Source organism: Hyaena hyaena, unplaced genomic scaffold (genome assembly GCF_003009895.1).
Source record: "Hyaena hyaena isolate Hyena2069 unplaced genomic scaffold, ASM300989v1 scaffold_98, whole genome shotgun sequence".
Classification (NCBI taxonomy): Eukaryota; Metazoa; Chordata; class Mammalia; order Carnivora; family Hyaenidae; genus Hyaena; species Hyaena hyaena.
In genome coordinates, this window is record NW_024080730.1 from 211,536 (window position 1) to 238,495 (window position 26,960).

At 56.5% G+C, this 26,960-nt stretch overlaps 1 protein-coding gene across 1 annotated transcript; it reads left to right on the forward strand.

Annotated features, from left to right (window-relative positions):
- The first annotated feature begins 4,331 nt into the window (after positions 1-4,331).
- SYT12 (synaptotagmin 12) lies at positions 4,332-24,072 on the forward strand. The gene is made up of 8 exons (XM_039235478.1): positions 4,332-4,416; positions 10,538-10,593; positions 15,007-15,200; positions 16,313-16,705; positions 19,364-19,579; positions 20,345-20,465; positions 21,034-21,167; positions 22,859-24,072. Exons 2-8 carry the CDS (start codon positions 10,560-10,562, stop codon positions 23,030-23,032), a joined length of 1,266 nt encoding a protein of 421 aa, XP_039091409.1. The 5' UTR covers positions 4,332-4,416; positions 10,538-10,559; the 3' UTR covers positions 23,033-24,072.
- The last annotated feature ends 2,888 nt before the right edge of the window (positions 24,073-26,960 follow it).

Sequence of the window (26,960 nt, forward strand, 5' to 3'; positions counted from 1 at the left end):
GTGAGAGGGAGTCTGAAGAGCTGTGCGACTCCTGGGAGTGGCCAAGTGGGGGCGAATGTGACACACCCAGGACATCCACAGTGGAGACCCGTGATTCTAGAGCCTGGTCCCTCAGAGTGCATACTGTGGGGCAGGGTTGGGGGGGGGGGTGTGCGCCAAGCCCCCACGCCTCTGTGCCTTGCAGGGTCCGTAGGAGAGGCTGAAAGTAGGCTGGATGTGCCTGACCCAGGTCAGGAGATGTGCCTGACCCAGACCCAGTTAAGGCCTTGGCTTTGACCACTGCTTGCAGTTAATTCCAACTGTATCAGAACCTTCCTCTGCTCTCAGTTCCCTGGTTATCTTGACCTTGGGACTCCAGATACCATTGCACACGTCCTCTCCTCAACACCCACTCTGGGATCCAAGCGCCCCGCCCCCACTTTCCACTAACACTTCATTCCTTCAGTTCTTTATTTATTACTCCCACAACAAACATTTATTGAGTACCTACTGTATGCCAGGCACCGTCCCAGCTAGGCTACAAGGAAGAAGACAGGCAAAACTGTCAAAGTGTTAGAGTTAAAGCAGACACTCTGGAGCCAGGCTGTCTGGGTTCGAACTCTGGCTTTGCTGCTTTTCAGCTGTGTGACCGTGAGCAAGTTACATAATAACCTCATAACCTCTCTGGGCCCCAACTGCCTCGACTGTAAAACAGGCCTAAAAATAGTATCTCCCCATGGGATCGGGGTGGGGACTCAACGCCTTAATATAATGTTAGAAGAGCACGTGGCAAATACTAAGTGTGCCGTGTGTTTGCGATTGTTGGTCCAGTGGGGGAGGCAGAAAATTAACTGTAAACAAATAAATGAAATAATCGCAGATCACGGCTGGTGTTTTGAAGGAAACAGCTGTGGTGGAGGACTCTGGGGGGTGGTCAGAGGGCCTCTCTGTAGAGGTGACTGCTTTAGGGTGACGTTGAGGGGTGAGGGAGAGCCAGAGCAGGGAAAGTGCTTTCCAGGCAGAGCGACCAGCAAGTGAGAATCCCTGAGGTGAATGGTTTGGCAGGTATCAGGGACACCAGAAGGCCTGGGAGGCGGGAGACCGGTGGGTGAGGACGAGGATTGTAGGGCAGCTCAGAGAGACCAGCAGGGCCTTACAGACCACAGAAAGCAGTTTGGCTTTTATTCCAGCCTGGTGGACAGCCAAACGAGGCGCTTTTGTTCTTGTATACAGAAGCGGATCATGTGTGCAGAAATTCGTACAAACCGTGAGTGTCCAGTGCTGGGAACTTTCACAAAATGAACACACCCAGGAGCCGACACCAAGATCAAAACCAGAACATGAGGGGTGCGTGGGTGGTGCCGTTGGTTAAGCGTTTGACTCTCGACCTTAGCTCAGGTCATGATCTCAACAGTTTGTGAGTCCGAGCCCCAAATCGGGCTCTGTGCTGATGGTGCAGAGATCTGCTTGGGATTTTGTCTCTCTCCCCGCACTTGTGCTCACTTGCGCACTCTCTCTCTCTCTTTCTTAAAATAAATAAACTTTTAAAAAATGTTTTTAAAAAACAGAACATGAGGAGCACCCGAGAATCCCCCTTAGACCCTTCCAGCCATCACCCCCCATGGTAACTGCCATCCTGACTGCCAACAACAGAGTAGTTTTGCCTGGTTTTTAAAAAAACATATATACGTGGGCTAAATAAATGGAATCATACGGCATGTGTTCTTTTGTCTGGCTTATTTCACTCAACACTATAAACACCATTCACTATCACCTGCAGGTGAAATTTATCTACTTTGTTGCAGATGGTAGTAGTTTTTCTTTCCCTTTGCTGCACGTCTGCCACGTGACTATACCCCGATGCATTTGCACGCCTGACTGTGGACAGGCACTTGGGTCCCTGACATTGGTGCACAGTGCACAGGCTTTTCTGCCCAACAAAGGGTTTTTAACATGAAATTTACAAGATTTCCTTCCAAGTTCACTGCAGTTCCTGCAGCAGCCTGGCTGACGCCAGAACCAGATCAGCCTCAACTTCTGCTTTCTCCTGCTCCCATAGAAGCCCATATCAAAGCTGCCCTTTTTAAAAATTTTTTTTAATGTTTTATTTATTTCTGAGAGAGAGACAGCTGAGCAGGGGAGGGTCAAAGAGAGAGGGAGACACAGAATCCGAAACAGGCTCCAGGCTCTGAGCTGTCAGCACAGAGCCTGACGCGGGGCTCGAACCCACAAACTGTGAGACTATGACCTGAGCTGAGGTTGGACGCTTAACCGACTAAGCCACCCAGGTGCCCCTCAAAGCTGCCCTTTTATGTGCTGATGGTGTATTGAACACCACTCCCACCCAAATGGGGAACGCCGTCATTCCTCAAGCTTTGGTGACCTCACACGGAAAATGGGCTCAATCATTCCAAATCTGCAGCTGTCTGTGAAGATTAAATGAATAATGATAGTGAAACTCGGTGGCCCAGTGCCTGGTACTTACCTCCAAGGATCATAATTAATGCCTTACCTTTTAAAAGGCATGACTGATTATATACTTTCAAGTTGGGGGGGGGGGGTTAGGGATAGCGATAAGTCTCTAAGGAATTTGGAAGCAAGGTTCCAGGACCTTGAGGGGGCTAGCTGTTGTTAGGAAAAGATCATTTATTGCTGTCTAATAAAACCTTGGTCATGAGACCCTTCAGATGTACATCAGTGGCCCATAGCTTGGAAGATGATTGTTAACATATATTTGGAGGATAGACATAAAGGAAGTTTCCAAAGGAATTTTTTAAGAGATGTTAATTATTCTGAGAGAGAGCACGAGCATGCACGTGCAAGGGGCAGAGAAAGAATCCCAAGCAGGCCCTGAGCTGTCAACCCAGAGCTTGATGCAGGGCTTGATTTCACGAACTGTGAGATCATGACCTGAGCCGAAATCAAGAGTTGGACGCTTAACTGACTGAACCACCCACGTGCCCCCCCCAAAGGAATTTTTATAAGTAGATTTTTTATAAGGATAAGTAGGATCCTGGGGGGTCAGGATAATGTTAAGCTGGGGTGGCCGTTTGCCCTTAGGAAATTGTCAACATCAATTGTCAGCTGAGCGCCCATAGGAAGGTCACTCTTCCTTCCTTTCAAGGACTTGTCTGTGGGTCATCTGTATTTAGGAAATTTCAATGTTTTCTTTTGCCTTGCTGCCTACATCACTCCCTGCCTGAGATCCTTTCTCCCCTTCACTTCATCCCAGATCCTCCAGCCACCAACCCCCCCTCAAAGGGCTTCCCAGGTGCCCACCAAGCCTGCTCTCTTGATCACTGTGCCCACAGCACTGGCATTGCGGCACCTGCCCCCCCCCACACAAATACACATGCACGGGCCCCTCACGAGCGCGTGCCTCCCTGCCAGCCTGCAGGGTAGGGTGGGTCCTGTCCCCTGTTCCAGGAACATGGGAGAGCCCCCGCACCTGGCACTCTGCCCAGAGTCCAGCGGGGGCGTCATAAATACCTCCTCAATGATTCATTCATCCCTTTGGGAGAGAAAGCACGACCTCTAACAGGTTAAGAGCGTGGGCTTTGAAGTCACACAGACGTAGATTCAAGTCTTGGCTCTGACCTTTCGTTCTGTGGCCTTGGGAAGGCCTATTTCTTCATGTAAAAATGGAGTGACCACGAACCCATTAGATCTTTGTGAAGATTAAGTGAGATGATGTTGGCCTGCGCCACAGCCTAATTATGGGGGAAGGGGTAACTATGCATTCGGGAAAGGGGGGACCTCCCGTTGCTCCATCTTGCACCTGTTTTCTTACCGGTTTCTAGGAGGTGGGCAGCATCAGGCCCGTTTTACGGAAAAAGAAACTGAGGCCCAGAAAAGGAACAGGATAGCCCAGGGTGCTGCAGGCTGGGGCTAGAAGCAAGCCCGGGCCTGCGTCCCGAGCTTCGCCTGCCTCTCCGAGTACCTGGGGAGCACATCCCCACCCCCGCTCGGCCGCCAGGCCAGGCCCGGGCGTGAGGGGTCGGGCTCGGCCTCGGGAGACCCCGCGGGACTGCGGAACGCGCTTGGGGATCGTTGGCTCAGACCCCGGCAGCGGTGCGCGACTCCAGGGAGCGGAGAGAGCGCTCGGGGTTGTCACTTTAAATTAAAGAGGGAGCGGGAGGGGAGGGGGGTGGCGGGCGAGCGCGAGGGAGCGCGCGGCGGGCTCCTGGGAGCGTGCCCGGACTGCGGCGCAGCAGCTCCCGTCCGCCGCCCCGGCCCGGCCGAGCCCCCGGCCCGCGCCGCGCTCCCCCGAGGCGGGCGCCGGGCGACACTGCAGGGGTGGCGTTGCCGGCGACGGCCGGGCTTGGCACCGCTGCGTGCGCGCTGCGGGAGGCCGGCCGGGAGCCGGGAGCGGCGAGCCAGGAGCCAGGAGCCGGAGCCGGAGCCCGAGCGCAGAAGCGGCCCCTCCGCGGAGCCGGGGTGAGTAGCACCGGCCGCCCCCGGGTACTCCCGGGGAGCGGTCAGGCGCGCGGACGCACGGAGCGCCCCCTCCCCGCGCCGCGGACCCCGGCCTCCGCACTCTGCGCGTCCGCACACCCGCGCCGCGCTGGCACGCGTACGCCGGGCACACAGCACGCCCGGCGCCCTTCCCGGCCCGGCCACTCCGCGCACTGCGCATCGCATCGCGCCCGGCACGCCCGTCCCGCGTATGCACACACGCGACTCGCCCGGCCATTTACACGCCTACCCCGGCGCCCGCGCTGCGCGAGCGCCCCTCACTTTCACACTCAGCATCCTGACTGTCCCCACGGCCCCTGGGGCATACCCGCCCCCGACTCTCCCGGGTCAGACCACCCCCGCACACCGCTCCCCATACACCCTAGGGGCTCCTGCACCAGGGGTGCTGGTCTTCAGGGAATGCTCTGATCCGGAGAGGCATGTCGCACCCCGTCGCCAGGAGGCCCTCGGAGCTCGGGAGAGGATCCTCAGCCCCGACCAGTATCACTGGCCTGGACGGGGCTTTCCAGGGGCTCCTGGGAACCCTTGATGCCGCCGCTCTTTGGAAGAGGAAGTTTGCCCCGTCTTAGGGCCCTGGGCTGTAAATTTGGGTTGAAGAGGGGGTAGACTGGGGCCGAACATGGGGCCCTGGAGCCAGGCTTGTGGTGGAGGAGCCCTGAGCCAGCCATCCTGGTGACCCTCTTCCAGGGCTGCAGAAAAAGTGTTCGCCCCGCTGCCCAGTCAGTGAGGCCATCCTAGAGCGACTGGGACACCCGTTCCTGGGAGTGTCAGCCCCTTCTCCAAGCTGAGGCGGACAGGTTTGGAGAACAGCCGCAGTTGTGCTTCTTACTAGAACTGGGGAAACTGAGGCTCAGGGCAGACAGGAGTTCCGGCCAAGTTAACTAGGTCCGCCGGGAGAAGGGTCAAGACAAGTTCTCAACCCCCCTGCCCTTCCCACTCTGAAATCCAGGACGTTTACCTAGCAGCTTGGGAGGGTGGAGGTTCCCAGCCGAGGGTTCAAGATTGGCCTGTCTCTTGTCAGCTCTGGTGACACTGGGCAAGTGTCGGTTTTCCTACCAGTACAATGGGCAGAGTAGCAGCCTCTCACGGGGTGCCAGAGAGGATTTGCTGAAACAAAACACGGTGAGTCCTTGGTACACTTCTAGGACCATGAAAGATGCCCAATAAATGCCTCGTCGGTCTTCTGCCCTGTGGTTTCTGCGGGCTTTAGGGGGATGGTAGCAGGATGTGGTTATTGCAGGGATGGGGGAACACTTGAAAAAGATCGCAAACCTAAAGATCCGAAGAGGCTTGCAGCCGGGAGGTTGAGGACTTCCCTGTGCCCACATCCTGTATCCTGATGGCCACAGCTTGGGGGGTGGGGGAGGCAGTCAACACCTTGCTGGCCACAGATGTGATGTGGGGACACAGTGAACAGGGAAACAGGGTGGGGGGAGTAGAGAGATGAGGCCCCCTTTCCCTGAAGAAGCACAACAATTCCTGGAAATCCATTTCTCTGACTAGCCCAGGAGGGGGCCTCGACTGGTCCAATTCCAATAGAGACAGTGGTAAGTTCCTCCCACCCACCCCCACCCCCAAAAGGCCTGGTCAGGAGGTGGCATTAAGACCAAGAGCCCAGGCCCAGATCCATCACACCCTGGCACCGGTCCCAGCGTTGCTACTAAATGCTATGAGTGACCTGGGGCCCCAGCTTCCTCATCTATAAAATGGGGGTCCATTTACCCAGTCAACCATCAGGTCTGAATCGTGTGCCTGGTACAGGCTAGGCACCGTGCTGAGCATTTCATGTATATCATGTCTAACGCTTATAGCACTAGGTGGGTGTTGCTCAGGTAGGTATGATTAAGCCTGGATTTGAATCTAGAGCTCTTTCCAGTGAGCAAACTCCGTGCAGTTTTGAGTTTGGGGGGACTGGGGCCAGAACGAATAGATTAGGTGGAGAAAGATGCCCGAGCGGGAGGCTGGAGCTGAGGAGCTCTGGGGTGAGATCAGGGCAGCGCTGGCTCATCCCCGTTGTGGCCCATTTCCTGTGCGTCACAAACTCACTGTCTGTCCTGGCCTCCCGATGTGCCTTGTCAGCATCCCATTGTGAGCCAGAGCCACGGCCCCTCCTCTGCCTGGTGGACCTCCAGGCTGCCAACGGGAGCCGGCCGAGGTGGTCGTCCGTGAGATGGAGTCAGGGGGGTTCGGAGATAGTGCGTAAAGCCGCTCAGAAGGGCACTAGCTGCAGAGCCCGATCTAGTTCAGGCCTCGCTCCCTGCTTCCTGGTCGGATGACCTTGGGCAAATTCACTGCCCGTCTCTGAGCCTCATTTTCCTCCTCTGTGGAATCAGGTCAATAATAGGATCTGTCCCATAGGGGTCTTGGGGGAGGTGATGGGAACACATATGTGAACTCCTTGGGGGCTGTGGCTACTAACGGCAGAGGTGCTGGTCCAGGCAGCGGCCACTGCTGGCTGTGTGGCTTTGGGCAAATCACTCAACCTTTCTGAACCTCCCATAGCTCATCTGAAGGCCCGCTTACCAGGTTCATGAACAGAGATGCTCTAGGGGCCAGCAGGTTCTGGAAGCGAATGGAGGCATGGGAGGTGCCAGACCTATCCGAAGGGGCAGAGCCCACTCAGCTCCAGCCGTGGCTGCTCTGCAGGGTAGGGGATACAGACCCACTGTCTTCAGATACTTTTAGAGGGAAGCAGTAAATCCAGCTTTTTTTTTAAAATCAATTTTTAATGGGAAATTTCCTAATTTTTAAGCATTGGCAACACCCTTGAATTTAAGACACATAAAAAATATCTGCAAGCTGGCAGTGCTGCCCACACAATTCTGCTCTAACTGGGGGTTAGTTAGGGGTGAGTTAGCCTTTGGGATGGTTGTTAGGCCAGTAACCACAACAGCTAATATTTGCCCAGCCAGACTACACTTACTCACCTCTCATTCTACCCTCCTGGCTCCCTGATAGGGCAGTCACGAGCCCCATTTTACAGATAGAACAACTGAGGCTCAGAGCTAGTAAGGGGGCAGATCTGAGATTCAGAGCTGTGCTCAGGCTGCCTGACCCCTTTCCCAACCCCCAGTTCTCTCCTCCGTCCATTCAGGCAGATGTACTCTGGCTCCTGCCCCTTCACTGGGGATCACTGCAGGAACTTGGGGCTTGGGTGTACCCAGAATCGTTCACATCTTCACTGAAACCACAGCTCCCGGGCAAGGAGTATTATAATGAGGGGTGGAAGGGGGAAGGCGGGCAGTGTGATGGTCCCAGAGGGCTGGAGGCCCCGCAACTGCTCTCGGTCCGGCACAGCAGATGTGGGGTTCCAGGCCCTATGGTGGGTACTGGCCACAGCGCTGTACCCAGCCCCATGCTAGCGTAGCCTCACTGTGCGCGGTCAGCTTGCGCCGAGTGAGCAGAATGAAAGCTGATGGCATTATTGGATTCCCAGCACGGAGAGGTAGGCTGGGACATCTGTGTTCGCCTTAACCATTTGGCCTGCAGGTTCTTAGGAAAGTTATAACCCCCCCCCCTGCGCAGTGAGGCACAGAACTTAGGAGCGTGGAGCCAGATGGCCTGGGTTGACCAGTTTCTCAGCTGCGTGCCCTGGGGCAGATGATCTTATCTTAAGGTCTCAGGACTCTCCCCTACATACCGGAGATGATAATACCTACCACCTGGGGTGGCTAGAGGCTATATATATGCAAAATGCTTAGAGTCACTCACCGGGCACAGGGAGTACTCGGCAAGGTTACCTGTCATCAGAATCTACAGCCCGGGTCCCAGGAATGAGCCTCCGTTCTCAGCATGGGTGAAACCTCTCTGGTTAGCATTTCCCCCCTGTCACCACGAGGGACCCACATCTCAGCGGGTCATCCTCTGGGTCGCTGGGAGCCGGGGTGGGGGGGGCTGTCTGAGCACCTGCAGAGCTTTGCCCCAGGGCCCTGTCCTGCCTCAGTTCTCTGAGGCCTCCAGCCAGGGACTTCTGACCACTCCTGAGTGCGCTGGATAACCCTGTCTAGACCAAAGCACCCTAACTTCTTGGTTCCAAAGCCACACACTGGGGAGAACCCCAGGATTCAGGAAAATGCTTACCCTCTGATTTGACCCCAGTCCCACAGGGAGCCCACAGAATGCTTCAGGGGGGTGAAGACAGGCTAGCCAAGCCGCAGCCCCGGAGCATTGTACCCTGTGCCTCAACAGTGTTTACACTTTTTTTGTGCATTGGTTACAACATTTAAAAATCGGGAAATTGCAGGGCGCCTGGGTGGCTTAGTCGGTTAAGCGTCTGACTTTGCTTAGGTCATGATCTCGCGGTTCGTGGGTTCGAGCCCCGCGTCGGGCCCTGTGCTGAGTGCCAGCTCAGAGCCTGGAGCCTGTTTCAGTCTGTGACTCCCTCTCTCTCTGACCCTCCCCTGCTCATGCTGTCTCTCTCTCTCTCTCTCCTAGAAATAAATAAAAATATTTTTAAAAAATCAAGAAATTGCACATTAAAAAAAAATCCAGGAACCTGGCTTTTCTTTAAAAAAAAATTCTTAATGTTTATTTGTGTCTTTTGAGAGAGAGAGAGAGAGAGAGAGAGGGCATGAGTGGGGGAGGGGCAGAGAAAGAAGGAGACACAGAATCCAAAGCAGGCTCCAGGTTCTGAGCTGTCAGCACAGAGCCCCATGCAGGGCTCGAAACCACGAACCATGAGATCATGACCTGAGCTTAACTCACTGAGCCACCCAGGCGCCCCACTTGCTTTTCTTTAAAAAAAAAAAAACAGAAGGAAGGAAGGGAGGGAGGGAGGGAGAGAGGGAGAGAGGAAGGAAGACCAGGAAATTGGGGCGCCTGGCTGGCTCAGTCGTAGAGCATGCAGCTCTTGACCTCAGGGTTGTAAGTTTGAGCCCCACGTTGCCTGTAGAAATTACTCAGAAATAAAATCTTTAAAAAATAAAATGAAATGAAAACATAAAAAGCCAGAAGATCCCTCAATGTTGGGTTGGCATCCCCACGGGAATGGAAGAGCTGAGGCCCTTGGGCAGGCGAGCACTCTAGTCTCACACGGTGACCTGTTTGCAGCCTCCTTTGCCGGGCAGGGGCCATCCTGTCCCATGTCCCTGGGGCTGAGGCTGATTTAGCTCCTCCCAGCCTCCCCTTTCCATTCCCTTAGAGCATGTCTGTGAGACACATTTACCTCTCAGCAACGGCAGTAATAAAACTATGAGCAGTCACCTGGGTTCAGGTAATGGCTTGCATGACTCCCGGACCTTTCTAGAACTTAGACCTTCTGCATTCATAAAACTTGGAAGTGGAGGGCGGGGTGGGAAGGAAGCCATCCTGAGCAGTGAAAGGACTGATAATAGAATATTGCGGAAATGCAACCTTTCCTTTCCAATTGAAAAGCTTTTGAAGTAAGGCTTAGTGAACACCTCCAGGGCCCATGCTAATGAGTAGCAAAGGATCTAAGCCTCATTGCTGGTCAGCCTGTTGTGGGTAGGGTGGAAATGAGGTAGGCAGATTTAGCAAGTAGAAATGCAGGATACCCAGGCACTTTTGAGTTTCAGATAAACAATAATTTTTAAGTGTAAGTATGTCCCAAATAGTACATGGGATATACTTATGCTAAAAATGAATCAAATTCAAATGTCACTGGGCATCTTGTGCTTTATCTGGCAACCCTGGATAAAGATGGTCTTAGAGTGGTCGAAAAAAGCTTTAAATCCTATTTTGTAAAAAATGCTATTTAAGGGCGCCTGGGTGGCTCAGTCGGTTAAGCGTCTAACCAGCTCAGATCATGATCTGGCGTTCCGTTGAGTTCAAGCCCGTGTCGGGCTCTGTGCTGACAGCTCAGAGCCTGGAGGCTGCTTCAGATTCTGTGTCTCCCTCTCTCTCTGCCCCTCTCCAGCTCATGCTCTGTCTCTCAAAAAATAAATAAACCTTAAAAGACTTTTTAAAATGCTATTTCAAAACCACCTACCTTTGGCTGAGCTCTCTTCACAGCTGAGTATGGGCTCTGGATGACAGGCCCTTTGGCATTGCGGAAGTCAAAGCAATGGACTTGGGGTTGGTGGCCCTCCAAAGCCCTCTCTGCTGACTCTCTTTACCCTTCCAGGCCCAGCACTGCAGCAGGCCTCATGGCCATGGACGTGGCAGAATACCACCTGAGCGGTGAGTCCTCAGGGAAGTATGCCATCTCACGGGACCCCACCACCACCAGGCCTAGTGTAGGGGGTATCAGTGGGATGCCAGTAACAGCCCTGTTTTACCAGTAAAGAGAGTGACTTGCTCAAGGTCACACAACCTTGGGGACACAGGACTGGGACCAGTCTGAGATGTCTTCATCCTTCTGTGCCAGTGGCTCCTTCCTGTGGAACCACCTCCCTACATGTGATTTGAGGGGTCCCCCAGAGGCCCATGTCCCACTGCTCCCTAAAGAGAAACCGCGATGCAGAATCCACTCCCCCAGGGCCATTCCTGGAGCCTGTTGAGTGGCTACGTGAGAAGAAAGCCAGGGAGGGTGATCTTAGAGCCCCAGGACAATAAGCTCAGAGGTGGCCCAGTCCAGGGGCGGCAAATACCTGAGACGCAGCCCCGACTTCCCTGTGCGTGCCCCGGTGGGTGCTGAGCTTGGGAACTGCCTCAGACAGCAGCCGCTCTCCAGCTGATGGTGGGTGGTGTCAGAGCTGAAATATACTTGCCATGTTTTCTCGTGGGTTTCCCTCTCCATTTATAGAGGGGAGAAGGGAGGCTCAGCGCAGGACACGAGCCCAGGTCTCCCGACTCCCGGGCCAGTGCTCTCCAACCCTCAACCTGCCCCCCAGCACAGCCCCCTACCAGCCTAGAGCTGAGCTCAAGGTAGACCAGGGACCACACTTTCACCTACAGGCTCCCAGGCCTTGGCCCAGGCCCTGGCATAGCCTTGGGCAAATGAGGAAACCTCTCTGAGTCTCCACTTACTCACCTGTAAAATGGGTGGCAGTGAGGCCTGCCTCAAGGACTGCTGGGGACACTCAGTGACCTAACTTACACAAAGTGCCCAACCCAGCACAAACATAGCTCTCTCCCAAAGCAGGACTTTGCGCATGCCCTTCCCTTTGCCCGGAGAACTTCCCCACCTCTGCCTCGCTGAGCCCCCGAGACTGTGTGGGGGTCACAGGTACAGATCTCGAGCCAGACTGCCAGGCAGCGAGTATCTCCTCTGTCCCTCGGCTTCCTCATCCAGGCAGTGAGGGTAATAATAGAACCTTCCACACAGGGTTGTTTCGGGGTCTCAGTGGGTTAATACGCAATGAAGTGCTGGAACACGGCCTAGCAAAGAGTAAACAGTCAAGGAAGCTATTATTACTGCCACTCCACTGCCTCCTCCTCCTCCTCATCTCTGGTCTCAGCTGAGACCTCACTTCCCTTGGGAATTCTTCCCATACCACCCTGAGGCTGGTAGTCAATAAAAGGAATAAACAAATGAGCATTAACAGTCATCATTTTGTGTCACCTTCCTGGGGCTTTTCCTTTCGATGCCCCCCTTTTTTCTGCCAAGCAGGATGCAGCCTGCACTCCCTCAGGCCCTCCCTCCCCCCAGATCCTCGCTCTCCGGGGAGCCTGGCCCCTCTGTGCCTTGTCACCTTGACCGTTACCTGCTGGGACCTCAGACCTCAGTGCCCACCCACTTGCCTGCCCCGGGACCACGCAGGCCTTGCTGGCAGCCATCTGAGGCTCACATGGGCACCTCACTCTCCAGTTTTCCAGGCCCGTTCCCAGGCCATCCCTTATACACCAGTTTCCCAGAACTTTCCTGCATCCGTAGGGCTCGCCGGGAGCCCTCTGTAGATGTCTGTTGTGGTTTGGGTTGGCCCACAAATTGCATTCTGTCAAGAAGTCAGGAGTAAACAGGGCCCACTCACAGCCCCTCCATCCTGATTTCTAGCTTCTCTCATTTGTCTCTCTGGTCCTGCCCAGCCTTTATCCACAGGCCATGTGATTTTTATATCAAAATTCTGCGGTTAGACCATGCCGTGGATTGATTTTTTTTCTTTTTCTTTTAATGATGCCGGAAACGTTTATCTGCTGTGCCACAGTGACATCCTAATGACCTCACTTCTCAAAGGCCAGTGATAGTCCCTCCCACGCCAGCACCACCAGCCCCCACTGGCCCCTCAGCTGGACCTTCAGGCTGTTTCCACATTTCTGCTGTTATAAATACAGCCTCGATGACTCACCCCAGACATAAAACTTGCTGGGATTTTTTTCCGAAAGATAAATTCCCCAGGGTGGGACCGCTGCTCCGGGTGCATGGTCATCTCCATTCTCCAGGTGAGGAAGCTCAAGTTCAGACTGGCTAGGTGGCTTGCCCAGGAGCCAGGGCATCCGCAGCCAGGCTCTGCATTTCTTACCCTGTGGCCTTGGGCCAATGGTGGGGCGTGCTCACTAGCGTCTCCTGGCCTCCGCCCATCCTACGCCAGCAAGGGGAGGTAGGGAAATCATAGGGGCTACGCACATGATAAACGCCAAGGCCGCGGCCTGGGCCCTGCCCTTCTCCAGAGTGAGTTAGCGTTGCGGATTCTGGCTGAAGTTGGCTGGGCTCAGAGAACAGGGGCAGGGCGAAGCCTCCCCCTTCCAGAGGGGCTGCCACTGCTGTGCTTCAGGGGCGTGGTGGTGAGGAGCTCCGCGGCCCCAGATGGCCCACTCTCTCTCCCCCCACTGGACACTCTGAATGCTCTGGGCCTTGTACATCCGCTCCTCTGCTTGCACTAAACTCCTAGTCCCTGGCGCCTTGGCCTGGTACATTTCTTGCTCCTCCTTCGTATCTCAGCTCAGATGTCCCTCCTCCAGGAAGCCCTCCCGGGCTGTTCTCATCACTCTTTAGTCCATTTATTTGCCTACCTACCTCACCCCTAGGCTGTGAGCTGCTTAAGGATGGGGACTGGGCTTGGGGCTGACTCCCTCACCAGGGTGCTTGCACACCATAGGTGTTCAGTGGATGGGCAGTGATCAGTCCTCACCCCTGCCTGAAGTGCCCTCCCTGCCCCTTTCCACCCTGCTTCTGAGGACTGTGCCGGGTTGAGGCTGGGTGGGTCCATGGTTACTCCTGCCTGCTCAGAAGTCTGCCTGCCACAGCCGGACTCCCAGCGCCAGTCCCTCCTGCCTCTTTGACCTTGGGCACATTCTGTATCTTTGTACACCTGTTTCTCCATTTGAATTGAGTATAGAGGCAGCACTGAGAATGGTTTAGAACATTCTATTTGCCAACAGAAGGTCACTTCTGCCAGTGGGGTGGGGGCTCACCCAACACACTGGAGGGGGCAGTTAATGACTATGTCTGGGGACAGTGAGGCTCTGATAGGGAAAGTTATTTACTTATCAGTGAAGAAAGCACTTTTGAGCATTCAGATTTGTCCCCAAGTCCTGCACAGCCTGAAAGCCACCTCTGTCTCTCACTTCTGGCTGAGATTTTTTTTTTTTTTTTTTTTGGTAGCAAAAAATCGCAGACCATACAGTTTACCCACTTGAGGCATACAATTCAGTGCACTTAACATCTTGTGTACCCATCAGCACTTAACATCTTGTGTACCCATCAGCACTGTTAACTTTTAGAATATATTCGTCATCCTCCAAAGCAATCCTGTCTTCACATGCCCCCACCGATTCCCCCAGCCCCAGACAACGACTAATCAACTTTCTGTCTGTATAGATTTGTCTTGACATTTCAAATAAATAGAATCATACATGGGGCGCCTGGGTGGCTCAGTGGGTTAAGCGTCTGACTTTGGCTCACGTCACGATCTCCTGGTTCACAAGTTTGAGCTGCACATCAGGCTCTGTGCTGACAGCCTGGAGCCTGCTTCGGGTTCTGTGTGTGTGTCTCTCTCTGCCCCTCCCCCATCCGTGCTCAGTCTCTCTCTCTCTCTCTCTCTCTCTCTCAAAAATAAATAAAAACATTAAAAAATTTTTAACTTTAAACCATAGAATCATACAACATGTGGGTTTTTGTGATGCCTTTCACTTTGCATGTTTTCAAGGTTCGTCCACATTGCAATGTATATCAGTACTTTTATGTTGCCAAAGTATATTCCATTGTGTGGATGGACTACATTATATCCATCCATCAGTTGCTGGACATTGGGTTGTTCCAGATGAGGTTGAAGCCAAGTGGGGTCATTTCTTTTTCTCCCCAAACCCCTTCCCTCTTCCCCCAAACCCCATAAGGCTGCTTTGATTATCTGGAAGGCTGTGAGTTCAGAGAACTCAAAAGAGGCAAGAGGAACCCCAGGGAATGTTTACCCATTATTCACAACTCTTCCTTCATCCAGTCTAGCCAAGTGTCCTCACCCCCATCCCACCCCTGGTAGAAATGTATGCTTCTGTAGAAAAGGGGATAGAAGCAGAAATCACAGAGCATATATGTCTTATTCAACACTGAATCCCCTAGCACCTAGTACTGAGCCTGGCACATAGCTGTCACTCAATAAATATGTGTTCAGTGAATAAATAAGTCAGCACTGAACTGCCTGCTTCTTGGGTGGGAGTCTGTAACCACTGGGGGACCCCAGAGCCTACTAATGAGAGGCTGCTTTTGCCTTGCAGTCATCAAGAGCCCTCCTGGCTGGGAGGTGGGTGTCTACACCGCTGGGGCCCTGGCGCTGCTGGGAATTGCAGCTGTGAGCCTGTGGAAGCTCTGGACATCGGGGAGCTTCCCCAGCCCCTCCCCGTTCCCAAACTACGACTATAGGTATCTTCAGCAGAAGTATGGCGAGACCTACGCAGAGGCCAAGCAGAAGGTGAGGCGTCCGTCCCCGGGGTGGCCTCCCCGCCCTCCCCGCTCCCTTGCTCTCTCCTGGTTAATTTCCTTCCTCCTGTGGACAGGGACCCTGGCCCTCCCTCCACATCTCCAACATAGCCCAGGGCTGCGAAATCAGTGACTACTCGGTGGGGGACTGAAAGTTTTCAATTTTAAAAACCTTCCTGTGATGGGGCGCCTGGGTGGCTCAGTTGGTTAAGCATCAGACTTCACCTCCAGTCATGATCTCGCAGTTCGTGGGTTCAAGCCCTGCTCCAGCTCAGACCCTGGAGCCCACTTCAGATTCTGTGTCTCCCTCTCTCTCTGCCTCTCCTCTGCTCATGTTCTGTCTCTCTCTCTCAAAAATAAATAAACATTTAAAAATGTTTCTTAAATGATGGTAATGAGGGCTATGCAACAGCATGGGAGATGCTTGCGGTACAAAGGCTTTTGTTTTCTCAAATCCCGAGGTCAGCTTAGGGAAAGGAAAAATTGGAATGTTACAGCGAGTGTTACCCAACACGAAAAACTTCCCGTTGTGAACATTTTGGTAAACATCCTCGGAGGCTGCTCTATCATCTGTTGAGTAGTGATAGTCTAGTTATTCTTACCCATCCCCCCTGCTAACTACTTTTCCTTTAAAATTTTTTTAAATTTTTATTTATTTTTGAGAGAAAGAGACAGCGTGCCAGTGGGGGAGGGGCAGAGAGAGAAGGAGACAGAATCCGTAGCAGGCTCTCACAGCACAGAGCCTGACGCGGGCCTTGAACTCACGAACTGTGAGATCATGACCCGAGCCGAAGTAGGACGCGTAACCGACTGAGCCACCCAGGCGCCCCTACTACTTTTCCTTTTATAGACGTCACTGCAGTGAACACGTTTATGTGTGGAACTCAGTCCGTATCACTAAACATTTTGAGAAAAAGCTTTCTTTCCTCATGGCTAGGGAGAGAAACCTGAGTGATGTGAAACAGCATTAAACAAAGACCTTCCTGACCAAGGCACGCACCGTTTCTACAAACAGGGAACAGCAATGGCCTTGAACGAACAGGGCTTACAAGACCACGCCTATTGCCTTTGTGATGCTCCCATGTCCCGTTCTCTGTCCCCCAGAGAGCGCCTGCCGGGAATGCCCAGCGGGCCAGCACTCGGGGGCCGCCCAGTCGCAAAGGCAGCCTCAGCATCGAGGACACCTTTGAGAGCATCAGCGAGCTGGGGCCCCTGGAGCTGATGGGCCGGGAGCTGGACCTGGCCCCCTACGGGACGCTCCGCAAGTCCCAGTCGGCTGACTCCCTGAACTCCATCTCCTCGGTGAGCAACACCTTCGGGCAGGACTTCACGCTGGGCCAGGTGGAAGTGAGCATGGACTACGATGCCGCCTCGCACACCCTCCACGTGGCCGTGCTGCAGGGCAAGGACGTGCTGGAGCGCGAGGAAGCCAGCTTCGAGTCCTGCTTCATGCGCGTCAGCCTGCTGCCCGATGAGCAGATCGTGGGCATTTCCCGGGTAAGTGGGGGCGGGGCCGGGGGCATGCGCTGGGCTCTCGGGGAGCCCCCCCCCGCCCGCCCAGGGCCGACAGGTCCGCGGTGCCAGGCCGGGTGCTACAGAGCCGCTTTGGGTGCTAGTCCCAGAGCCGAAGGTGTCACTAGCCCGAGGACTCCCGCTGCGCGCGGCTCTCGGCAATCCTACCACATGTATCCAGTGGGTGGTGATCGTCCGTTTCCATTCCTGTCCCCTGGGGCAGCTTGGGGTCCTGGTAGGAAAGGGGTGACATGCTCAAGTTGGCTAAGGTGGGGAGAGCTTAGTAACAGGACTGTTAACAGGGGTGTGGGTGGGGCGTGGGGTGACCTCAGAGATGGAGAGGCACCCTCTTCTGAAGGAGTGAGGGGAAGGGGAGGCGAAAGCAGAGAGGCGTGTGGCGGCGCTGCCACCTTGCGAGGCACTGCGCCCTTCAGTCAGGGGACATGGTGAGAGCACAGCAGTACTGCAGGGAAGGACCTAGGGAACGAGCAGCCCCAGCTCCCTCCATCCCCTGGCTCCCCTGGAGTGGCTCCCATGTCTGACCGCACCGGAAGCCGGAAGCTAAAGGAGCCTGTTGAGGTCAGCTCCTGGGGCCAGAGCAGGGGGGAGGGCAAGGGAAGGCACCCAGCACCCTCCCACACCAGGCTACCCCTCCGTGGGTCCTCCCTCCCTTGCCGAGGGAGGGAGCAAAGCCTTCATGGGAGACGCTGTACCCCAGGCTGGATCAGGGGGAGCAGGGGCCCAGGTGCCATGGTTGGGAGGCCTCTGAGGTGAGCAGGGTTGACACCCAGTGGCCTCTAACCAAAGCCAGGGTTTCTGAAGAGTCACCTGTGTCCAGTCGCTCTTACCGTGATGAAGTGGGCTGTCCCTCAGCAGCGGCCACCGTCATCCCCCTCTCCCAGCCCGCCCTGCCCCCCTCACTCCGGGATGGTCAACAGCTGACCACAACCCTGTGCATGTGGGGCCCAAGAGAAGCAGTCGCTGAGTGGTAGGGAGCAGGACCCTAAAACCTCAGTTTCCCCCTTCTTAGCAGTGTGACCGTGGATAAGTCACATAAGCTCTCTGGGACCCAGTTTCCCCAACTGTCAAATGGGCAACGTAATTCTTGACGATGGGGTGTACTATATGCGAAGCCCTCAGCCCAGTCCCTGGGAAGTGCTCAGAACTGTGTATCAGGACATGACGTATCCCTGTTGGGCCTGGATCCATGCTGCCTAGGGCCTGGACTGCCTAGAAGATCCTGGGTGCTTCTGGACACCTTCCGTGAGAAGGGACATTAGTAGACAAGAGCTACTACTCCGCGATGTGTGCTGAGAATCTGGCTCACAAACCCCACGCATCCGTGATTCTCTCATTAGCCCCAGTGGAATGGACCGAGGGCATCTTACAGACGAGGACACTGACGTTCAGGAAGGAGAGCACTTTGCCCAGCACATCCCCAGGACTTGGCCCGGGGGTCCCCATTTTCCACCACCCCTAGAACATAACACACAGAGAATGGACAGTCAGGGAACCCTCGCCCCTGTGGACAAGGCACAGCAAAGTGGCTCATTTGGCAGGAGGAGGGAGAGTTGGGGAAAGACCATGAAGAGCCTGAATGTCAAGGTCAAGATCAGGAGGTAGACTTTATCCCACTGGGAAAGGAGCCCTTGAAGATCCTCAGTCAGAGGCTTGGTTGGGGAATGTGGCTCCCAGGGAGCAGGGGAAGAGGAACCTTCCCACAAGCCAGGCAGTGACCAAAGAGTGTGCCGCAGTGCGCCTGGGGGATGCTGGCAGATCTGTTCCCGGGAAGGCATGCTCCTTAGCATCGCAGCCCCGCTCATCCCAGCAAGTAGGTGGCTGCCCCTAGGCTGGGCAGCCCCCCAGCTTCGGGCGAAGGGCCAGAGACGAGTGTTCCTCTCTAAATACTGCCAGGCAGTGACTAAGGCAGCCCCCAATGGGAAGGGGGAGCCATGCCCGCCAGTGCACCTTCCTGGGCCATCTGCCCACAGCTTCCTGCGAGGAGGCCAGAGGCGCCCACCAGGCAGGACTGGGCTTGGAAACAGAGTCTGCCCAGCCTTGCCTCGTCACTGCATCCGTCCGTCCATCCCACCACGTTGAGACCATCCTGGGCCAGGCTCTGCGGGGGCTGAGACATCCATGGCTCTTGACTGCACGGTCACACGCACTTACTGCACGCCTGGCCCAGGGCTGGCCCTGAAGACGCACAAGGAAGAAGGGCATTTCGAGGGTTCTGTGGAGCCATGGGCACTGAGAGTGGGAATTAGCTGGTGTCAGATTGTAGAAGCTTTGAATGCCAGGCTGCCACTGAGAAGAGGACAGGGGTGCTTTTAAATCCCCAGGACTGGGGGGCCTGGCTGGCTCAGTCACTGGAGCATGTGACTCTTAAACCTCAGAGCTGTGGGTTTAAGCCCCACATTGGGGCCTGGAGCCTACTTAAAAAAAAAAAAACAACAAAGTCCCCAGGGCTGAGCCGCCAAAGGATGAATTGGCATTGAGGTTGTGGGGACAGCAGAGCTGGGACTCTTGCCCCAGCCTCTGGACTCTCTGTCCAGTGCTCTCTTCCCGCCACAGCCTCGTGGGCGTCTGGCTGCGGCCTCCTCCCCAGAGCTGAAGCTCCCCCACGTCCCTTTCTCCCCACAGACCCAGAGGAACGCCTACTCCATCTTCTTTGATGAGAAGTTCTCCATCCCCCTGGACCCCGCAGCCCTGGAGGAGAAGAGCCTGCGGTTTTCAGTGTTTGGCATCGACGAGGATGAACGGAACGTCAGCACGGGGGTGGTCGAGCTGAAGCTGTCCGTCCTCGACCTCCCACTACAGCCCTTCAGTGGCTGGCTCTACCTACAGGACCAGAAAAAGGTCAGTCCACCCGCGAAGAGAGCGTCCCAGGCGCCCCCTCTCGGAGCAGGGAGTCCTCTTTGCCCCACGACAGCCCGAACCCTGACTTCTTTAGGAAGCGGCAAACAGTGAGGCCTGAGCCACCTTCAAGGAAACGGTTTACTGCATGAAGCGAAAATGCCCTCTTTACTGTTTCCCACTCTTCTGTCATTGCTTTTTTTTTTTTTTTAATGTTTTATTTATTTCTGAGAGAGAGACAGCGTGAGCAGGGGAGGGTCAGAGAGAGGGGGAGACACAGACTCTGAAACAGGCTCTGAGCTAGCTGTCAGCACAGAGCCTGACGTGGGGCCCGAACCCACACACCATGAGATCACGACCTGAGCCGAAGTCGGATGCTTAACGACTGAGCCCCCCAGGCGCCCCCCGTCATTGCTATTTAAGCAAACGATATACTAATCCGGGTCCACTTGGACCTCTGTGAGCTACTACCCCACAATGTTTTCCCTGGGCTGGAATGAGGGACACTAACTGGCTCCGGCGGCGACAGGCAGCCTCTGGCCCTCCTTCCAAGGCCGGACCCACGCCTGGTGGGGGGCAGGGATGGCGCATGCCTCGTGGAGTGGGGAGTGGGGTCCCTTTCTCGACCCCACCAGCCTGGTGCCTCGTGTAAGGGCAAGAGCAGCAACTTCTCAGTGGAGAAGGAAGCTCCCATCTTTCCTTGGTCCCCTCAAGTCCCGGGGGGGGGGGGCCGGGCAAAGCCCTCTGAGCCTGTCACATGTCCTGCAGGCTGCCGACGCCGTGGGTGAGATCTTGCTGTCCCTCAGCTACCTCCCTACGGCCGAGCGCCTCACTGTGGTGGTGGTGAAGGCCAAGAACCTCATCTGGACCAACGACAAGACCACGGCAGGTGAGGCCCTGCTGGCTGGCTGGGCACGTGGCCCAGCCGCGAGGCGGGGGCAGCGGGAGGCATCCGCAGGTGTGGGGCGCAGCACCGGGCCCCTAAACCCCAGCTTTGGCCGAGCCGGGAGCCTCGGGGGAGCCCTGGTCCAGGCAGGTACGGCAAGGACACCCGGTGGGCGGAGGGTGACGAGCGGAGAGTGACTTGTTATTTCAGCGTCAGGCTCTGCGCAGCGGGCGCAGGGTGACTCAGGCCTGACGTCTGTGCTCATTATAGAATGAGACGTGGTGGGCCTGCCCACTCCCCACGGCGTCACGTGAGGGGAGCACTGGCGTGGGCTGGGAGGCAGGCTGCCTGAGCCCAAGGCCTGGCTCTTCTCCCGACTCGTGTAGGATGCCTCAGTTTTCTCATCTGTAAAATAGGAAAGAAATAAAGACCCAATGGCAGGACTGCAGGAGATGATGGCGACAGCGAAGGCTTGGGGGGAATTTGGAGCCAGCCGGCCACGACGACCGGGCAGGGCGATGCCAAGCGAATGTGGCACTGGCCCTGACCCCCACCCCTTGCTCGCCCACAGACCCCTTCGTCAAAGTGTACTTGCTTCAGGATGGGAGGAAGATGAGCAAGAAGAAGACGGCCGTGAAGAGGGACGACCCCAACCCAGTGTTCAATGAAGCCATGATCTTCTCGGTGCCCGCCATCGTGCTCCAGGTGAGGGGGTGGCTCGGGGTGGGGGCCGGGCCAGGTCACGCCTGCGCTCTGGGGCCACTCCAGGCCCTCCGGCCCCGTGTCCCAGGGTTCCCACAGGCGCTAAGGGTTTGCCTCAAGCCCTCCCCTTTCTGGTTGAGAGGCATTTGTGGAGCACCCACTCGGCACCCGCCCTGTGGTGAGTGCGGGAGACACAGCCACTGGCTCCTTGTAGCTCACAAGGGGCAGCCGGAAAATCCCCAGGCAATCTTTTTTTAAATTTTTTGCGAGAGAGAGAGAGAGCGCATGCGCACAAGTGAATGAGGGCAGAGAGAGGGGGAGAGAGAGAGAATCCCATGAAGAGCAGAACGACAGAGAGGGGGAAGCAGGGCTCACCTGAAGCGGGGCTCAAGTTCACCCGATGCAGGACTCGAACCCACGAACTATGAGATCATGCATGACCTGAGCCGAAGTCAGATGCGTAACTGACTGAGCCATGCAGGTGCCTCTCCAGACGATCCAAATCCACTAAGAGCATGTCCAACTCTGGTGGTCAGGGGAGGCTTTTACAAGAGGGGTCAGCTAAGCCGAGATCTGGGGGAAGACGGTTCCCAGTGGAAGGAGCTGCAAAGGCCTGGAGATGAGCCAGGGGAACCCAGGGGCCCACAGTTCTGGCCCGAAGTCTCTGGCCTCTACCTGCAAAGACCCTGCTGAGCTCCCCGCACCTCCGTGGCTTTCAGAAGGTCATGTGCCCCGGGGAAACCCCTCCCCTGGCGCATCTATCACAGACCAAGGGTGGGGGGTTACTGAGGATATGGCCTGTGCCGCGCCAGTGGCCCCGCTCGCGTGCCTCGGAGGATGGGGAGCTTACCACCTCCCCTCACCACCTCTTTCCATCCTGCGGCACTCCCGCCAGGGAGAAGGTTCTTTTGTGCCCTGAGCCAAAACCTGCCCCGAAGTCTCGGGGCTGCACAGAACCCACCCAATCTGACACACCATCTGGACTGGAAAGCCCAGACCTGCCTCACTCTGAGGGTCCCCAGTGCAGGCAAACATCCCCGTGACTCCAGTTGGTGCCGAGTGTCCTTGCCTTGTCCTCCACCCTCATGGGACCCACTGTCCGTCTGTCCCCTACTTCCCCTGGAGTGGGTGTAGCGCCACTGCCCCACAGCCTCCGAGGGTGGGAGACCTCTTGGGGTCGGGGGGAGGGGGAGGGGGAGGGCGAGGGGTGGGCGGGCGAGGAAAAGGAGGAGGGAAGTCAGCCTGGGTTTGGGTTGCAACCTCTCCACTTGGAGCCCAAGCACATTCTTTTCCTTCCTCGGCTGTGAGTCCCGCATATGATTCTATTAGGAATAACCAGACACCTAAAATGCTCTGTGCAGCCACTATTCTAAGCAGTTCGCACATTTTAACTCATTTTGTTCCCTTTACGAGTAGGAGCTGTGATTATTACCATCCTCCAGATGGGGGCGCTAAGGTAGGAAGAGCCCGAGGTCACAGAGCAAGGGAGGTGGCGAGGCCAGCAGTCCAGAGCCGCCACCGTGTCAGGAGGCAGCAGCAGAAGCCTGTGGGTGTAGGCAGATCAGGGGTGCGGGTTCAGGGAGCCACTCCTGGCACCCCATGGGGGCCTGGTGCCTGGAGACAGGGTCCTAGGAGCCACGGAGGGGCTCCAGGACTGCCCCTGGTCCCCAGCACCCATGTCGCTTCCTCTCCAGGACCTGTCTCTCCGTGTGACGGTGGCTGAGAGCAGCAGCGATGGCCGAGGGGACAACGTGGGCCACGTCATCATCGGGCCATCAGCCAGTGGCATGGGCACCACGCACTGGAACCAGATGCTGGCCACACTGCGCAGGCCTGTGTCCATGTGGCACCCCGTTCGGCGAAACTAGCAGCTGGCAGACGGGCCAGGGTGGGCACTGAGCTGCCTGGGGCCCGGCGCGAGCTCCGCTCCGATGCCCCTCTGTAGTCCAGCGGGAGCCGTAAATGCTGGGGTCCCCCACTGGAGCCCCTGTGAGCCGTCTTGGTCCGTCTGTCCAGACTGCAGTGGAGGAGCGGGCCTGGCCGGGTGTCGAGGGACCCAGGATTTTCTCCCACTGAGGACCCACTGTGGCTGGGCCATGACCCAGGAACGGGCAGCCTGGCACTGGCCCTTTGTGCCCCCATTTTGAGACCCCCTCACAGGCTGCTGGGAGGCCAGTGCCAAGCTCGGCCACATACAGGAACGGAGTGAGTCCTGGGGGCCAGGCGCTGGGCTGGGGACCAGCAGGTGTGACAGGAACAGGACACAGCCCCTAGGATGTCCGGAAGGCAGGACCTCCTCCCCGCCGCCCCCCCCCCCCCGGGGATCCGCGCGGTGCCGAATGTGGACTTGGGAGGGCTCTGGGGTCTGCCAGGATGAGATGGGAGCCGAGCCCTGAGGGGCAGGGCAAGAACTAAGTGTGTCCCACGCAGGCAGCCGGCCTGAGCAAGGCAGGGACATGAACTTCCCCATCACGAACTGTCCTACTGCAGTGGACACAAGGGCCTTTCTCTGCGCAAGAGAAGTGACCAGGAGACCCAGCCAGGCAGAGGCCAGCAGGGTGCAGCGGACGCTGGCTCCAGAATCACGCTCTGTGAAACCTGCTCCCTTGAACCATGACCCTTGCAAAGCCGAAAGGGCCGAAGAGGCCCAGAGCCAGGTCCCTGTGTTCGGTCCCAACTGAATTAGGCTTTGGCTCCACGGCGTTTGTGGGGTGTCCAGGCCAGGCGCTGTTGGGAAAAGAGATGCCTGAGCCTCTAGGGAGCTGGAGGGCAGAGGAAGGGCCAGAATGCAGACTGCAGGGGGTCCATGGGAGAGGTCTCCGTGGGCCGCCCTTGCCTGGTGTAGCAGGAGGCCCTTGAGCTGGGCCTTAGACGAAAGGGGCTGCCTGAGTGGGGGCAGTGAGGGGAAGCGGAGGGGCCTCCGGATTGAGGGCGGGGTGGGGGCAGGGAGCCCTGTGGAGAAAACCGCAGGGGAGAGAGGAAAGCCTGCGGGGGGGGGGGGGGGGGGGGGGGGGGGGGGGTAGGGACGGAAGCTCAGTAAGCTGTGGCTTTAGGAGTACCGTGCTCCAGCCTGATGGCTTGCACTCTGATGGAGGAGCTCTGTGAATGGCACCCCTGAGGGGTCCTGCCCAGAAGCAAAGGGGCTGGGCTATTTTGCCCCCACGGGGCTTTGGCTCCCACCCCACTCCAGCTGGAGGAAGGGCGTGCACACCTTGCAGGTGTCACTGGCTGAGGTGCCTCCGGTCCACCAGAGGCAGCCCCAGAGAAGCAGGCGGCCGAGGGGTGGGTGCCCCTGCCGGTGCGTAGGGATGGGGTGGGCATCGTGGTGTGCAGTGGCATCTGCCTCCGGGGGCCACCCACGGGTCAGGCCGTGGCCTCTGGTCCTGATGAGCTGTGGCGACGCAGTCCCAACCAGTTATCTCCGGCAATGCTGTGGGAGCCCAGCGTGGTCGTGGGCTGGAGGCAGAACTGTGGCTCTCCCCACCAAACCCAGCTGTGGCCCAGCCCTGTGACCCGTGCCAGAGGTCTGCATGGCCCAGGCCAGCACAGGGTCCGGGGACACAGCTGGAGCCGGGGAGAGCCCAGACTCTTTTTCTAGAAAGCCCCAGTGGCTATGCAGCACAGGCCATTTACTCCCATCTTCTCTTCCTCCTCGTTCCGTCCCTCTAACTGCATGAGATGTTGACTGTGTACCCGGGATGGGCATGGTGGGGACCAAGTCTGCTGACTGGAGTGATTCTAGAATCAAAATAAAGCTGGGGCAGGAAGGAGGGGGCTTCCAGGGAGCCTTGCTCAGCCCCAAATCACCTTCGTCTCTCCTCCGGGAATCCAGGACTTGTATGGGTTACTCTGAGTAGATTACCCTGATGCTGGGTGCCCAGAGGGAAGGGAGGCCCCTGTCTGGTTGGGAAGACCAGCACAAGGACCAATGCCATCAGGCTTCTCGGGAAGGTCTGAGAAGGGGCCTTGTGCCAGGTCTGGCGGGAAGGATAGCGGCAGGTGATATCACGGAGGGCTTCCTGGTGGTGTCGCTAAGTTGTCTTCAGGGCAAAAAGAAGTATAAAGTTGAAAAAGGTGGATAGGGCCTAAAAAGCGTTGCTGGAAGAGAGAACAACATGCACGAAAGGACAGGGATGGGCAAAAACTCGGCCAATTTGTCAATTGCTAGAGCAAAGTTGCAGGAGCTGGGGAGAAAGGAAGGCTTAGAGGGGAGGAAGGTCTTACAAGTTCAGCGAGTGTTGGTACAGCCTGCAACCCTACCTACTTAGAGGGAGGTACTGTTGTCATCCCCTTTTTTGCAGAATGGAAACTGAAGCTCAGAGACATTAGGCAACTAATCCAAGATCACACAGCCAGAAAGTCTCAGAGCTGGCTTTCAGGCTCCAGCTGTCTGGCTCCAAAGCTCAGGCTCTTAACCGTCAAGCTACACTGTGCCCTTTTGCCAACTCCTCCAGGTGGGGCTGAGGGGCAGCAGAGAAGCCCCTCTGGATCCCAGGCCACCCTCGTTTCTCCCTAGATCAGCAAGAGGATGATCTGAGTGACCAGGAAGGCTGTGAAGAACTTCTATGGACTCGCCCTCTTCCTGGAGGAGATGGAAGCCTGAGCCTTGCAACATAGGGAGGGGTGTGCACATGGAGGAGGGAGAGGGACCCCAGGCAGGGGAACTGCTTGGCGTTGCTTGTGTCTGGGGACCACTAGACCTGGTCAGAGGAGCAGGTCAGAGGGAGGGAGGAAGAGGCTTCTGAGCAGCTTTGGAAGTGATGAGCAGGGACGCCAGCGAGCAGGGCAGTCTGAGCTGCTCTTCAATTTCAGGTTCATTCAGCACAGCCCAGAACGCACTACTGGCGTCTCTTTCTGCCTATACCCACCCCCACCACCAACGCTTCCCCTCCCAGCCCTAGGCCTCTGGGCCTGCCTCCAGTGTCCCAGGCCCCCTCCATCTGGGAGCCTTCAGGGATCAGCCAAGCCACACCCAAGAGCACAGGTATGGAGGTCACTGACCTGACCCGGCTGTGGCGGAGCCACACCTGCGTGCGTGCGGGAGTGGCAGGGTTAGCCGCCGTATCATCCGCAGCCGACTGCCGCTCAGACCTTCACTTCCTGTCTCCTGCCCCGGCCATCTATGCCTGAACACACCCAAAGGGACAAACGGAAAGGCTAAATAAACACTAAGATCGGGCCTCAAGGGCCCCTCACTCTCTGCCCACTGTCACCCATTATCAGCCTTCTCGTTCCACCCAGAAGGATCGAGAATGGGGAGGCGGGGAGAGGAGGCAAGGGCAGTTCTGCATAACCAGCCCTGAACTCCAGTTAAATGGGAGCTGGAGTTGAGCTGATCTGGGGGAGACCAGGCAGAAAGGACCCTGGGAGAAGAGGCACTTCTGAGCTCTACCTCCCAGTTTGAACCTGATGGTCACTTGCTCTGTGACAAGTCCCTTCCTGTTGGGAGCCTCAGTTTCCCCATCCTTCTTGTTAAGACCAGAAGGACTCTAAGGCCCCCCACACCTCTGACTTTTAGGGATTCTGTGTGGAGGAGCTCTAAGACCCCAAATGCCTTGGTTAGAGTCCCAGCTTCTCCACGTATCAGCTGTGGGATCTTGGGCAAATTATCTGTCCTCTTTGGGCCTCAGTTTCCCCTCTGACAAAGGAGGGTAAGAATTATACATAAGAGGGTGGAATGAAATATACACATGCCAAGCGTATGTCACCCAGGAGATGCTCAGCAAACGTGAGGTCAGGGGGTTGGGAGGAAGAGCTCTGGCCAAGGAAAAGACCTCTTGGGACCTGGTGTTTCAG

Coding starts and splice junctions, on each gene's coding strand:
- SYT12 (XM_039235478.1), top strand. CDS start 10,560: ATGGCCATGGACGTGGCAGAATACCACCTGAGCG. Junction 15,201..16,312: donor ACGCAGAGGCCAAGCAGAAG/GTGAGGCGTCCG, acceptor TCTGTCCCCCAG/AGAGCGCCTGCCGGGAATGC. Junction 16,706..19,363: donor AGATCGTGGGCATTTCCCGG/GTAAGTGGGGGC, acceptor TTCTCCCCACAG/ACCCAGAGGAACGCCTACTC.